The sequence below is a fragment of the Eumetopias jubatus genome, unplaced genomic scaffold, assembly GCF_037043125.1.
Source record: "Eumetopias jubatus isolate StellerSeaLion01/CBP00866 unplaced genomic scaffold, mEumJub1_p1.0 scaffold_1, whole genome shotgun sequence".
Taxonomy (NCBI): domain Eukaryota; kingdom Metazoa; phylum Chordata; class Mammalia; order Carnivora; family Otariidae; genus Eumetopias; species Eumetopias jubatus.
In genome coordinates, this window is record NW_028274807.1 from 158,732,246 (window position 1) to 158,747,188 (window position 14,943).

General features: G+C 49.1%; 1 protein-coding gene across 2 annotated transcripts in view; it reads right to left on the reverse strand.

Moving 5' to 3' along the window:
* The window catches only part of ALDH1L1 (aldehyde dehydrogenase 1 family member L1), an 82,335-nt gene extending 70,452 nt beyond the window's left edge, over window positions 1–11,883 (reverse strand). Inside the window, exons 1-7 of one of the 2 annotated variants that reach the window (XM_028101735.2) lie at window positions 11,754–11,883; window positions 9,472–9,706; window positions 8,446–8,611; window positions 6,504–6,605; window positions 5,721–5,810; window positions 4,654–4,791; window positions 2,443–2,568 (exon numbers count right to left, since the gene is read on the reverse strand). In XM_028101735.2, coding sequence (XP_027957536.1) covers window positions 2,443–2,568; window positions 4,654–4,791; window positions 5,721–5,810; window positions 6,504–6,605; window positions 8,446–8,611; window positions 9,472–9,706; window positions 11,754–11,880 — 984 coding nt within the window. In that variant the 5' untranslated portion in view covers window positions 11,881–11,883. The remainder of the gene's footprint in view (window positions 1–2,442; window positions 2,569–4,653; window positions 4,792–5,720; window positions 5,811–6,503; window positions 6,606–8,445; window positions 8,612–9,471; window positions 9,707–11,753) is intronic. The other variant, XM_028101736.2, reaches the window with a different exon arrangement.
* Between the last annotated feature and the right edge of the window lie 3,060 nt (window positions 11,884–14,943).

Consider the following 14,943-nt stretch of genomic DNA (forward strand, 5'->3'; position numbering starts at 1 on the left):
GTGATGCCCTTCTCTGAACCACAGCTCATGTTTAAATCCTGGGCATCCTCTGGGGCCAACTGCCGTGTCACTTCTTCCCTGAAATCTTCACTGACTGCTCTGTTGGCAAGGGCTACCCTCTTCAGACTCAAGTGGCCTGGGTGTACATGTACACCCAGGTGTACATGTACACCATATATGGGTGTACCACCCTATGATGCCTACGAGATGCACTGGCCCTTATAAGATACGTATGGAACCTCTGAGAGGTAGTGCACCCCAAAGCCGCACTGCCTCATTCAGACCCCAGCTTGGCTCCTAACACGCCATGGAGATGTAGACAGCCCCTCAGTGCCTATTTCTTCATCTGTGCAAGAGGTTGATAATGGCTATGGGGGATGTCTTGCCTGAGGCAGGAAGAGCATTTGGTGTACAGAGGAGCTCAGCAAATGTGACATTTGTGCCACCTGCAGTGCTCTGCACAGCCCTGGCTCAGGAGGGTGTTTGGCTGGGCTTGTTGCCCACGGCCCACTCCAGCCCACGGCATGCACTTGGTGAGGTCTGCTGAATGGAGAACACAGCTGACCCTTGCTGGGGCCACCAGGCTGGGCTCTCTCCATCAACACCAGGGCCACAACCGCCCCACACTGCCCTGTCCTCCCTGGCTATCTCCCCTCCCCCGCAGTCGCCTCCAGACCAGGCATTCTGAAAGGGCCAGCCCAACTGTGACCAATAGGTGTCATGATAACAATGCTAAGGATGACAGAGGCCATGTGGCAAGCAGCACAGCAGTGGAGGCCAGGACTCTAGCCCTACCAGCTGGGCTGTAAGCCCAGGCCTGTGCTCATCTGCTGTGATCCCACCTCGGGCCTCAGGTCCTCGGCTGGGAGATGAAGGTAATAATAACACCTGCTTCATGGAGTTATTACAGTAATTAAACACACTACCATTCCTGAAGTGTTTAGAACATGACACGGGTACACACTCTGCAAATATGTGCGTCTTTTGATGACCAGGCTCCCTGCCAACATTTATTGAGGTCCTCATAGGTGCTGCTGAATGGACCCTCTCCATATGTGTTCTCTCCTCTACCACTCACAACACCCATGGGCGTGGGGTTTATTCTTCCCAGTGCACAGATGAAGGACACAGTTGTAGCAGCTTTTGACTCAGGTTTAACATACAACTTTAGCCCACCCCAAATGCCACTCAACTGGAAACTCCAGAAGGCCAATTTGTCCAGCAGCTGGTCCAGTAACCCCCAGTGGGCACAGGGCTGGGGCCAGAGCAGTGGCTCCAAGAATATTTTTGAATAAACAGGCTTTTTTTTCTCTTTTTTTTTTTATAGACATTCAGAATGTTCAGCTTTCTACTAAGGAAGTGCTCAGTGCCCTCTGGAGCAGGACCAGCTCCTCATGTCCCTCCCTTGCTGAGTCTTGTCCCCTGCACTTGTCATCAACACCCATGGTCACCACTGTGGCTGCAAACTGGCCCACCTTCACTCAATACATCTATCCTTCCCCCAGAACTCTCTCCATTCACCTCTCAGGGCAAACCTCCCCTCCTCCTGCCCAGGGGAGACTGCCTTGATTATTCCTTCTGAAGTCGTCCTCCAGCCTCTAAGGACCTCGTTTCCATTACCCTGTTATTTCGCTCATGGCACTTCTCTTTGTCTGAAATTATCTTGTTCATGTTTGGCTGTTCATTGGCTCTCTTCCCCATGGAAAGGGACACTTCATGACAACAGGGACATTGCTTATTGTCATATTCCTAGTGTCTGACTTAGCACCTGGTATTTGATAGGAGCTCATATGTATTTCTTAAATAAGTCACTAAGTACATTACTGAATGAGTGAAAATTCATCTAACGCCTCTCATTCAATAAGGCTAAATGCCATCAATACCATGCCTCCCAAGGAGAGAGAGATGAGTGGGGGGAGCAGGAAGGACGAGGAACAACTCTGGGAGGTGACCACTGATTTGACTTGTGGTGGAAGGGACTGGGTCTCAGAGAAGGAAGTGCTCTCTGGCATCATGCAGGGCAGCTGGACTGGAGTCCAGGTCTGCCTGACTATGATGCCCATGCTGGTCACAGTGCAAGATACTCCTTCTCAGGGAGTTTTCTGGAAGGTTACAGTGCACACATTCTCATCAAAGCGTCATGGATTTGGCATCTGCCTTTGTCATCTATCCAGGGGATTCTTGCTTCATTTGTCCACCATTGACAAGGAGTCCTTAGGAAAGTCAGACCCAGCCAGCCAAATCCCAGTGCTTCAGTGACAGAAGAAGAGAGTAAGGGGACATCAGAAAGCCCCAAGACAGGACAGAACCATCACTGTGCCTGGGGTAAGCACATAAATCCATAGAGGGTGTATACACCCAACTCCAGGGAGCATGAGTCAAAAAACACATGTGCAGTGCACAACCTGCACAATCAGACAGAATCCCTGAGGGGTCTCTTACCCTCACAGCCTCTGCCATGACCAGCTCTTCCTCGGTCAGCTCAAGGGCATTGCTGTCCGATCCCTTGAAGAAGTGGGAGGCTGGGATCATCTTGCCATCCTCCAGCTGGATGTTCTTCACCAGCAGCTGCAAAAAGAAGTTTTCACAGCACCTGAGGTTGCCCTCCTCTCAGGGAAAAGAACAATTTTACACAGAGCACTGTGCTGGGCACCCCACACACTTCATTTCCAACCCTCACCACAAGAAAGGCACAAGATTAATGACGAAGAGAGATGTTCAGAGTGGGCGTGCTGGCTATCCTAGGGACACGGAGGGAATGGTAGAGCTCACATCTCCCAGTCACCCACCCCCACCAAGCTCTCACTTCTTTTTAAGTGTAATGACTTTATTATTTCTATAAAAATGCCTACTTATTAGACAAAAATAATTAATCACAACTTTGAAAGTCAATCAAGTAAACAACTAATACCCCAATAGTCCAGCTCCCAGAAACCCCATGGAAACATCTGGTGAAGGTCATCTGATGTCCCATGGGGCCTAGAGGTGGGAAGAGGAGCAGACGAGGACATCTGTGCTTGACAAGAGTGGCTTATAAGAATGGCACACTCTATATCCACTCTGCTATAACTGGAGCCAGGTTCCCTGCCTGATCTCCACCCTTTTGCCTTTTGGAAATATTAGGGAGTTTCTGTGAGCTAAAGCCCAGCCAGACTCAGCTAGAAGTTTCTGAAAGATGCTTCAACCAAGGGCCTCTGCCAAGGCTGCTTCCTTTGCTTTGCTGTCCTGTGGACATCATGGAAGGTACAGTTGGTGCCCCCCTATCCAGAGCTCCTCTTGGATGGTGTCCCCATCCTCCAGCTGCTGCATGGGTGAGCCATTAGCAGCCTACATCTGCATCTTCCTACTCCATGGCTCTTGCCGGATAGACACAGCTACAGACAGAGAGGCCCAGGGGCTTATGCCTCATTGCCAATCCCCTTCCCCAGGGGCAGCAGAAACTGAGGACATAGTGATGTGAGCATGCAGGGGCATAATCAGCAGATGCAATTCACACTGTATGAGATAAAGGCTGGAAGACTCCAGAACCCTTATATCTTTGCTTAGCATTGTCCTCTGCTCCAACCTAGCCCTAGGTTGTATGGGATTTTCCAAGAGTACTCCCTCGATAAATCAGATGCACAAGAACTCCTATCTCAGATGCTGCTTCTAGGGAACTTGACCCAAGATAGATAGCATATTTCAACTGAATGTATCAAGCGTGAATACCTAAAACACCCGATCACTGTAAATTGTGGACACTGATGGCAGCCTCAAGCCCTCCAATGGCAGAGCACAGCAGGGTGGGCACCCAGAGTGAGCTCACACCAAGCCCCAGCAAAGCTGCTCCACTCTCCATCTGGCCTATACACACCGATGCAGCCAATGATTCAACATCCACAGGGTTAGTTGAAATCCCCAAAGTGCTTGGAGACCCCTGCCTGTACTCCTTCTCTGCTCCCAGTATCTTAAGGTCCAGACTTGTCCAACCACTGAACAGAGTATTAGTGGCCAAGAGGTGGGCCTCAGAGCCAGAATTTTAGGGCTTGAATCCCGCTCTGCCACAAACTAACTTGGTGATGTTAGGAGGGTTATTTAAACCTCTTTGCTTCAGTTTTCTCTTCTGTAAAATGAGTATAATACATATCTCATACAGTTGTTGGGAAAATCAAATTTAATAAATTGTTTTAAAATAGTGCCCAAGCACACAGAAGGCATTCCATCAATATTAGCTGTTACTCAGAGTTGCAGAGTCTGCTAACATGAATCAGGGCATGTAGTGTGCCCAGCATGGCTTCCAGGGTTCTTCACTGTGATGTCCCTGTTCAGAAAGAAGGAAACTAAGGCACAGATTCAGTGACCACACTCAGTGGTACCTGGACACTCTGCTGGACTAAAATGAGGCTCCAACTTCAGGGCCCCTGAGACAGGGCCTCTTCCTGATTCCAGTACCCTCACAGGGCACCCAGCTCTGGCTGAGGAGCCTGGTCAGGAAGAGCAAGGAAGGGCCAGCCTGCCCAGAACAGGAAAGTACAAGCATAGGGTTTTCCAGACTCCTGGAGCCTGCAGTCTCATTTTCCCCTGTTTTCTCCAGAGCAGCCTTGGGGTCTAACTTCCAAGCCTGAGCCCCTGGAGCCTACAGTACAGACATGTGACTGACAGCATCACCATTACCATTCTGTCATCATTCCCAAAAAGGATGAGTCCCACTTTGGTGACTACCCCCGGCCGATGGGCTCCCGGGATGGGTAAATCTTCTCCCTCAGGCACCAAGCCTGCAGTGTTCAGCGTTGAGTTGAAGAAAGTCAGCTTCTGTTGAGGACAGGAAAACCAGAAGATGGTGGATGAAAAAGGCTCCCACTGCTCGCAACCCAGGCAAGTCTGAGCAGAGCTAAGGGGATGAAGGGGGGCCAGGCAGGGCCAGGGCAGCCATAACACAAGAACTGCAACCCCAAGGACTCTGCTTCTAGGGGCACAAACAAGACCTGGAGGAGCATTAGAGACCACATGGAGCCCTCAAGCCCTGGATGCCCCTTAGACCCTATTAATTGGCCCTTGGCCTCAGATCTCAGGCAGACAGACACCAGGACAAAATATGCTCAAGGCATCACAGAGTGCCCTGGGGATGCCACAAAGCACTGGTCACTTTGCAAAGACTCTTGTGGTGATGAAGGCAGGAGAAAGACTCCTGGACAGAGTTTGGGCAGCTGGACAGCAGTCAGGGGTTTGGACAGTCTGAAGCTTTGTGGAGGACAGGACTGCCCTCTGTGGGGAGCAGATGAAGGTCCCCACTCACAGTCCTGCCAACAACTCCCAGTGCCTCTCAAGAGCCTGTGAGCCCCAGGGTTCACCATCTTCAACATCTGAAGAATGCCACTGCCCAAACCCTGGCCTGAGCATACTGCTCCTCTCCACTAGGGCCAAGTCAAAGTCAGAGCTGGATTTGGGATCTCTGTGAGCCCAGGGGTGGGCTATATTTTACAAGCAATACAGCTTGAACTCAAAGTTGCTGCAAGGACCTGGAGGACTTGAGCTGTCCTGGACCTTTATCCTTCAGCCACCAGATGGTGAACAGGTCTCATGGTCCTGGGGGAGGGGTTGAGGTGACTGAGGGCACTTGGGTGGGGTTGGGGGTCAGGGCAGTGTCTATTTGCCAACCAGTTCAAACATATTTTGATAGTTTTACAGCCAGCAGGGCACACCAGGGCATCTAGCCCAATCCCAGCCATGCACAAACATACCTGCCCACAGGCCTCTGTCCAGGCGCCCGGAACCTTGTCATTCCCTCGGATCCAGTTATGAATGGTCTCTGCTGGCTGCTCCCAGTTGATCTGTGGGGCAAGACATGTGTGCTCAGCCAGTATCTTCCCTACTCCTTGGTCATCCCCTGGCATTCCCCCACCTCCCCTCAACCCCCCACCTCCCAGCCACCTCCCACCCCACCTGTGCCCTGATGACCCTTGACTGGGTGGAAACAAACCTTAGGATGATAGGGGAAGACAACACTCTGTTAAGATGGCCAAAGCCTTACACAACCTCCCCAATACAGAGTGCAGGCCCATCCCAAAGGCACCCCGACAGCTTCTCCTCACCCGCAGGACTCACATAGATCCCTATGCACCTCATAAGCCCTGAGCAGAGGTACAGCCCATAGGTCCCGCCCAACCCCCAAGGCTACAATAGCTCCAAGAAACTGAATAACCTCTCATACCCCATCTTAGAGACTTCCAGCCCTATGGCTGATTTTTTTACACACTGCCCTACCCCAGCTCTTTTCCCTGGGGACACTGCCTGCCCATTCTTCCCTAAGGGAACAGAGAAGAACTCAGAACATACCCTGCTCCCTGCCAGTCGAGGTGCCACATGAGTTTTGCTCATGCGTCTCCTGCGTGGGCTGCTCTCTCTTCAGGCCTTAAGCAATTACAACTTGGCCATTCAGCTTGAACCCCAGCTTCCCTGGGACACCCTCTGCACTCCAGCCCATGCACAGGCAAGCTTCAGGGTGGGCAGGGCCCTGCACTCACCTTGGCTGTTTCTTTCTTCTGAATGCCCTCATAGGTGGCTCCTTCCTCAGGCTGAGGGAGTCTGGGGGCTTTGCCCTCCGCAATCAGCCTCACAGCCTGCACCTGGGGAGACCAGGTGAGTTGGCATCCCCAGCATTACCACCCTCCCCTTACTCCCAGTCCCTGGGTTCACCATGAGCCTGGACACAGCCCCACACCAACCAGACTTGCCTGGCCCCACACCTGGTACACAATGGGCACCCAAAGAATATCCATCATAGGAATGGGTACAGTTAGCCTGAATCTAACTCCAGTCTGAACAATGAGTACAAAATCTTGCCCTCTCTACCACACACAGTTTTAGAGAATTATATAGGAGATCTTGTACTTTCTGAGATCTTAGAAGACTATATAAACTACAGAGCCCTGTAGAGGTATAACAAACACGAATTCCCATGTTTTTGTCTAAAGCTTTTCCTATCTTTTAAGGACAATGGATCCTGAGCCCCATGATGTGTTTGGAAGTCTGAGATTAAGCAGGAAGCAGTTTCTTTGTTAAAGAAAGGGGAAGGTTGTGGAAGAAGGAATCAGGGAAGTGAAGAGGAGAGCCAGGGAGGCTGGGCCCATCCTGAAGGGGTCCTGGGGGGAGAGCCCCAGAGCCACCCAAACCAAGAAGTGATGAGCGTCAGAAATGTCTAAAGCAGGACTGCCCCACAGAATGTTCCGTGGTGGTGGACATGTTCTGTGTCAGAACTCTCCAATACATCGGCCATGCATAGTTCCTGTCCTGGGGATGTGAAAGGTAGCTAGTGGGACTGAGGAACTCAATTTTTAATTAAAATCCAATTTAATTAATTTAATAGCTGCGTATGACTAGCAGCTGCCATATTGGACAGTGTAGCCCTAAAGGATGTTTTTAGTTGTTTCCTGTGGGATGTGCCTGATAACCCCCTTCTCTGTCTCTCATATCAAATCTCCAGCAAATCTACTCTGTTCACTACTTTTTTGAGTAGGGGAATTCCTTGGGAGAGAATACAAGAGGCATCTTGTTTGACACAATGTGAAAAATAAAAGGTGGCTGGCAAGAAGCAGGAGCAGAGGGGAAGGGGATGGCTGACATATGGGCAGTGGTGAACACTCTCAGTCATTGCAATGCTTATTGCTACCTCCAAACAGGGTCTGTTCTCCCATTCGATATGGCCTCCTGTCTGACTCCTGCCTCCTACTGGTATCAATGGGAAGCTCCAGTGTGTCTGCCTTTGGCCAACCCTGGCTGGCCTCTTCTGGCTCCACCACCAGTAGCCCCATAGACACAGCAGTCCCTGGGGGGCGAGGCCCCACAGGGCCTGCCTGCTGTGCCAACCACAACTGTGTCTAACTTCAGGCCTTTTTGTCTGTCTTGCTCTGATGACAGAAACCTCTCTCTGCAGACAACTCAGCCTGCATGACTACAGTCGGCCTCTCTGATTTTTCATTCATGAATTCTGTGAGAAAAGGAGTTTTTCTGCCTTTGGAATCAAGAGGTATAAGCCTTGAGCCACCAGTGACTCCCTTTCCTCCCATTTGAGGGCAGTCCACCTGCAGGTGAAGCTAATCAAACAAAAAACTAGAATCAGTACGAAGACAGAGATACAGAATCCTATGACATGGCTTATGTCTCTGGACTCAGCCATGCTTGATACCACCCTTGCCTTTTGTCTTCTATAGTAAATGGACCAAAAATATTCCCTTTTTGGATAAAGCTTTTTGAATTGGGTTCTGTCAGTTGTAAGCAAGAGTCTCGCCTAACACCATACATTGTATGTCCTAATCCTGCCTCTTTGAGACGTTGACATGAGAGCTCTCTCTCTCCAGAATCCTGGAACTGGGGGAGCAGCCTGCGTAGGGGGTGCAGGCCAGGCCTAGCAAGGGTACCAGCACATGTGGAGGCCCACATGTGGCATGGCCTGCTCCCAGCCCTTACCATTCCTTTGATGCCTTCAGGGAAGAGGAAGCGGTTGTACAGAGTGCTCACGGTGTCGTCCGGGAGGATCTCACACTCCTTCTGGAGCAGAAGGTCCCCAGTGTCCAGACCATCATCTGCCCAGAAGATGGTAAACCCCCCTTTCTTGTCTCCATGAATGAGGGTCCTGGGGAGCACAAATATGAAAGCCTGAGTCCAGGAGGAAGGACCAGGGAGAAGGGCAAACTGGGGACAGCTCCTGTGGCCCCTGGTCACCCTCCAACAACCCCCTTCATGCCCCGCCCCTGAGAGGACCGATACCTGCTCTGGTGAGACCTGGAAAGAGAAGGTATTTACTGACACCAACCACATGCTAAGTGTTGTGGTAAAAGCCCTATATGCCTGATGTGACATAATACCCCAACAGGTGTCACAGGCATTATATGCCCCTTTTGCAGATAAGGAAACTGAGGCCCAGAGAAGTTAAGAGATGTAACCAGAGGTCAGGAAGCCTGAATCCCAGTCTGACTACAAACCCACTCTTTTCCCAGCTCAGATGTCTCCCCTTGCTGATCACCCAACTAAACTGCACCACCCATCAGTCACATCATCCCGTTTATTGTCTCCTGAGTGCTTATCATGTCAAACTATCTTGTTCAGGTGCCCCTTTACTTCTTCTCTATCCCTTTCCAAGTGGGATGCTACCATGTACTGGCAATGGGTGTGGGTTAAAGCAGGCCTCTGGCCACGCAGCCTGGGTTGGTACCCTTGGGTGAGCACCATAACCCACTCTGTCCTGGTGTCCCTGCTGCAGGATGGGAACACTGAAGTGCTCCCTTCACAGTTTACTGGGGGAACACAGAGCACTTGATGATGCCTGTCCCCGGTTCTCTCTGGCACTCTTGATCACCAGTCAGCTGTGTGGATGCCATCTGGCAGCACAGGACAGGTCCCTGCATGATGCCTGCTCTGTGGCCCCAGAGCAAAGCTCTGGGCTAGGGAAGGATGACTTCTGGACAGATGGGGGGTGTTTTTGCCCTGTCTCACCAGTTGATGGCCGAGGCCCCTCGGTGCCGGGGGAGCAGACTTGGGTGGTAGATGATGGAGCCATGGCGGGGGGCACTGATGACCTCCATGGGGATGAACTGGCTGCAGAAGGGCAGGACGTTGAGCTCGGCACCCAAAGCCTGGTATTTCGCCACCACATCAGGCAGAGCCTGTCCTTTTACCCGCCAGCGGGGGAACTTGAACACTGGCACTCCATCCTTCTCAGCTTCCAGGCCTGTGGGACAGCAGGTGAGAAACCGGCCCCTCCCTGCATGCACCCACCCACAGCTACCGCTGCCTTCCCAGCAAAGTGACTCCTGCATCTTCTCTCCCAGTCTGTCCCGCCTGTCCTTCCCCACTGTACAGCGGGGCTCCGCTGGGCAGCACAGAAGGGACAGCACCAAGGGGATAGCACTGCCCAAGGGCAAGTTTGCAGGGACTGCTCCGCATGGACGGACTGCTGCTGACCTCCAAGACATCTAAGGTCTCCCTTGCCCAGACTCCTGTCTGGCCCCCAAAGACTGAGCTCTTCTCCTCAACCCCTCCCACAGCCTCGTCATGCTGTCCCCAAGTTAATGTCCTCCATCCTTCTACTGCTCTCTGGGATGGCAGCTGGGACCCTGCAAACTACATTCGTTTCATCAGCTGCCTGCCAAGCACTGCTGATAAGGGGTGCTGGAGGGAGACTAAAAGGCTGAAGAGAAGGGGAAAGAAGGCAAGGGGGCAGGGCTCGCTCCTTTCAGTCAGGTTCCTGTCCTGAGAGTTCTCCACCCCCTGCCTCAGTTCCTCACCCTAGAAGCAGCATTGTCTTCCCAGAGTAGCAGCTGACTTAGTTTGCTGTTTTCCCAATATCTGCAGAATTAGCCCCAATGTACACCTTCCTCCCACTATGTCTGCCCTCTGAGGTCTGGGTCTCAGTTTGCAGGCACCCCACCCCACCTAGTTACCAGCACCTATGAGCAGCATGCTCAGTCCTCACAGGTCTGAATTAGAGCCTCAAGCTGCCAAGTCGTAAGAGTTAGAGCTTCCCTCTGTTGCCCCAGCCTGAGAGGCGGTAGCTGCCATTGGCAGTCACTACGCCAGCAGGTTGGAGTTCTCTTTTGCCTGCCCTCTGCAGCACCTAACAAACACATGCCTGTACTGCGTTCTCTGTTGGAACAGCCAGCATGAGGACTGGCCTCTGACTGGACCTGACCTGCTCTCTAGCTCCCTCTGCCTCTGCCCTGCATTCGGGGGTATTAAGGGAGGGTGGGATCAAAGCAAGCAGACTGGACACTGTGTTTGAAAAAGCTGTCCATGTTGTGATCAAAGGAACACTTCCACAAGACATCCAAGGTCAGGGTCAAGTCCCAGCTAAGCTCTGTCTGGATCTAGGCTCAGAGATTAGTATCAGTGGTCACTTAGTGGCTGAGGGCAGGGCTCAGGCTGTGGTGAGGTCAGGCTATATCATGGGTCACACTGGGGTCAAGTGTAAGACTGAGGCCTGGTTAGCATTGCTGTGGTGCGGGAGCTGGGTCCAGGGGTCAGCTGTGCTTCTCTGTCTAGGGCGATTCATTATTCCTATGAACCATGCCCCTGTGCTTGGCCAGCCCCACAAGGCTCTTTCTCAATCTGGCCTTCCATTTTAAGCCCTGCTTTATATTTTGCATCCATCTGGCCTGAGAAGGACTTGAGTGATCCTGGAGGGTCTGTTCACTTGAGCTGAGGGCCCTTGCATCCTGAAGTGCTGCTGAGGCTCCCAGCCTAGAGGCCAGTGATTCTTAAACTGTACTCTTCCTAGAGCCAGATGTATCAGCATCACCTGGGAACTTGTTAGAAATGCAAATTCTTAGACTCAACCCCATCCTTTTGAACAGAAACTCCTAGGGAAGGACTCAGCACTTTGCATAACAGGCACTCCCACTATTGGGGACACCCTGCACATTCACATTTGGGAACACTGACCTGCAGTGTCTCCCATCTAGCAGCCCTTTCAGAGCGTGGTGCTGGGGTCAGAGGAGCCTGGAATGGTCAGACAGCAGGGTCCTGGGGGCAGACTGGGCTTCTCCCTGGCCCTTCTCCAGGACACAAATTCCATCCTATGATCAGTTGGGGAAGGGGTCTCTGTTTTGTTCTAGAAAAGCAGAGCAGCTGGTTGGCACCTGAGCAGGATTCAAGGTGGACCATGTAAGCCTGCTTCCTGGGATGCCCATGACCACCACAAGACTTCTGCTCCACCCATTGCCCACTGCTACCTGCCTGCCTGGGCACCCCCTTTCCCTGTTCCTGGGCCATCCACTCACCCAGGGGATCTGCCTTCCCATCCTTGTCTGGGACAGTGAACACGCCCACGACCTCATGACCCTCCTTCCTGAGGTGGCAGTAAACTTCCTGGCCGAACAAGCTCTGCCCAATCACTGCGATCTTCATGGCAGAAGGGATGGGTCAGAAGGATCTGGGGATGGAATAAGACCATAGTGTTAGACAGGACTCACTGGCCTCAGGGAGCTGGCCTTAGTCCAAGTGGACAACTGCACAGCACCTTGCCCGCCCTGCCCACCTCAATCACTTGGGGTCACCTCTGGGGCTCCCTGAGCATCAGATCTCTGCATAGAACTGCTACTGTAAAAGGGTCAGAGAAGAAGGTTTTGCAAGGGAGGGATTTTAGATGCCACAGTGGGTGATTATAATAGAGATTATAGAATTAGGGATTCCTCCCTGAAACCCTCCAAATTGACATGGAACACTGAGAGTCAAGACCTCTGAGATGTATTTGAGCGTATTTCTGTAACTAACCAGTTCTGTGACCTGGTTACATCAAGCCTCAGTTTTCTCAGATGCTATGTCCCTCAGATGGCTTTCAGCCTGCATATCAGGCTTATTTCCCTGAGCCAGAAAGCAGCAAGGGAGCCTGGGCCTAAGGACCTGTTTATCTCGGCCTCACAGAAAAGAAGGCCTGGGTGGATGGGCCCTGAGGACTGAAGGTGGGGCCAGGGGGAATGAAATGGGGTGCCACTGGGCTGGCCAAGTAGAAGGAAGATATGTGAAATAATGAGTAGTTACATCATGCAAATGTCTCCAAAGTTTGGTCACTCAATTACCATGCTCATATATGTAACACCAATTGTTCACTTGATATATTTCTTTAAATCATCCATTTGTAAAAATATACATGTCTTTTGGAAAATTTTATTGACGTATTAACATGCTTCATACATACAGAAAAGTACAAAATTATAGGTATGTAGTTCAGTGAATTTCACAAACTAAGCACACCCCAGTAACTGGCACTCAGAGAAAGAAATACTCCAGCAGTCCCCATATATGTATGTTTGTATTTATATAAATAGAATCATGCAGTGTAATGTTCTGTGGATTTTTTTCCACTCAACATTATCCACACTGTTACATGTAGTTGTACTGTGTTCATTCTCATTGCTGCATGGTATTTCACTGTGTGAATGTAAATAAATACATTTATTCATCCATTCTACTGTTGGGCATTTGGGTGGTTTCCAGTTTGAGGCTATTACGATAGGGATGCTATCAAGATTCGGGCACACGATTCTTACTGTATATAGATATGCATTTCCGTTGGGCAAATTCCATTCCTAGGAATGGAATTTTGGGGTCAGAGACATGAAAATGTTCAGCTTTAACAGATTCTGTCCATTTTCCAAAGTGGTTGTACCAATTTCCAAGCCATGTACTTGGCATAGGCCTTGTGTCTTTTTCCTTTCAGCTATTTTGCTAACGTAAAATATAGCCATGTCATTGGGGTTTAATTTGCAATTCCTTGATGACTACTGAGTTTGAGCACCTTTTTCTATGTTTATTGGCCACTTGAACATCTGTTTGTGGGAACTGCTTCTTTAAGCCTTTTGTCTTTTTTAATTAGATTGCCTTTTCCTTACTGATTTGCAAGAGGGTTTTTTTTGTTTGCTTGTTTTGTTTTATTTTGTTTTTTAATAATCTAGACTATCAATCCTTTGTCATATATATTTATGAAACATAACTTCAATTCTGTGGCTTGATTTTTCACTGTCTTATGGTGTTTTTTAATGAACACAAGTTCTTAAACTTAACATAGTATACTCATCAAAATTTCCCTTTATGGTTAGTGGGTTTTGTAATCTATTTAAGAAATTGTTGCTTATGCCAGTTCACGAAGATGTCCTCTCTGTGTCCTAAAGTCTTTATTGTTGGTCAAAGGAGCAAAGTCAATAAAATAGAGCAAAAATAGTTTTTCAACAAATGGCACTGGAACAACTGAACATCTGCATGCAAAAATGTGAATCTAGACACAGATATTACACCCTTTACAGAAATTTTCTCAAAATACATCACAGACTTAAATGTAAAATGCAAGATTATAACTTCTAGAAGATAACACAGGAGAAAATTTAATGACTTTGTGTATGCAGTGACTTTTTAGATACAACATCAAAGTACAATTCATGAAAGAAAAATTGATAAGCTGGACTTCATTAAGATTAAAAGCTTCCATTCTGCAAGGGAGAATGAGGAGGTAAGCTCGCAGACTGGGAGAAAATATTTGCAAAAGACACTGATAAAGGACTGTTATCCAAAATATACAAAAAAACTCTGAAGACTCAACAATTACAAAACAAAAAAACCTGAATAAAATGTAGGCTGAATTCCTGAACAGACATGTCAGCAAACAAGATATACAGATGACAAATAAGTATATGAAAAGATGCTCCACATCATAGGTAATCAAGGAAATGCAACTTAAAAGAACAAAGGGATACCACTACTACACACCTATTAGAATGACTAAAATCTGGAACACTGACAATATGAAGTGCTGGTGAGAATGTACAGCAACAGGAACTCTCATATACTGTTGATGGGAATGCAAAATGACATGGTCACTTTGGAAGACATTTTGGCAGTTTCTTACAAAAGGAAACATATTGTTACCATATGACCCAACAATCACACTCTTTGGTATTTACTCAAAGCAGTTGAAAACTTACATGCACACAAAAACCTGCACATGGCTGTTTATAACACCTTATTCATAATTACCAAAACTTGGAAGCAACCAAGGTGTCTTCCAGTAGGTGACTGGATTGATAAACTGTGGTACATTCAGACAATAGCACTGAAAATAAATGGCTGTCAGCCATAAAAAGACATGTAGGAAACTTAAATACATATTACTAAGTGAAAGTCAATCTTCTAAGGCTACATAATGTATGACTCCAATTATATGACGTTCTGGAAAACACAAACTATGGAGACAGTAAAAAAATCAGAGGCTACTAAGGGTGGGAGTAGGGAAAGGGATGAATAAGCAGAGCACAGGATTTTTAGGCAATGAAAACACTCTGTGTGATACCATAATGATGGATACATATCATTATGCTTTTGTCCAAACCCATATAAGGTACAACACCAAGAGTAAACCGTAATATAAACTATGGACTCTGGGTGATACTCTATTGGTGTAGGTTCATCAGTCATAAC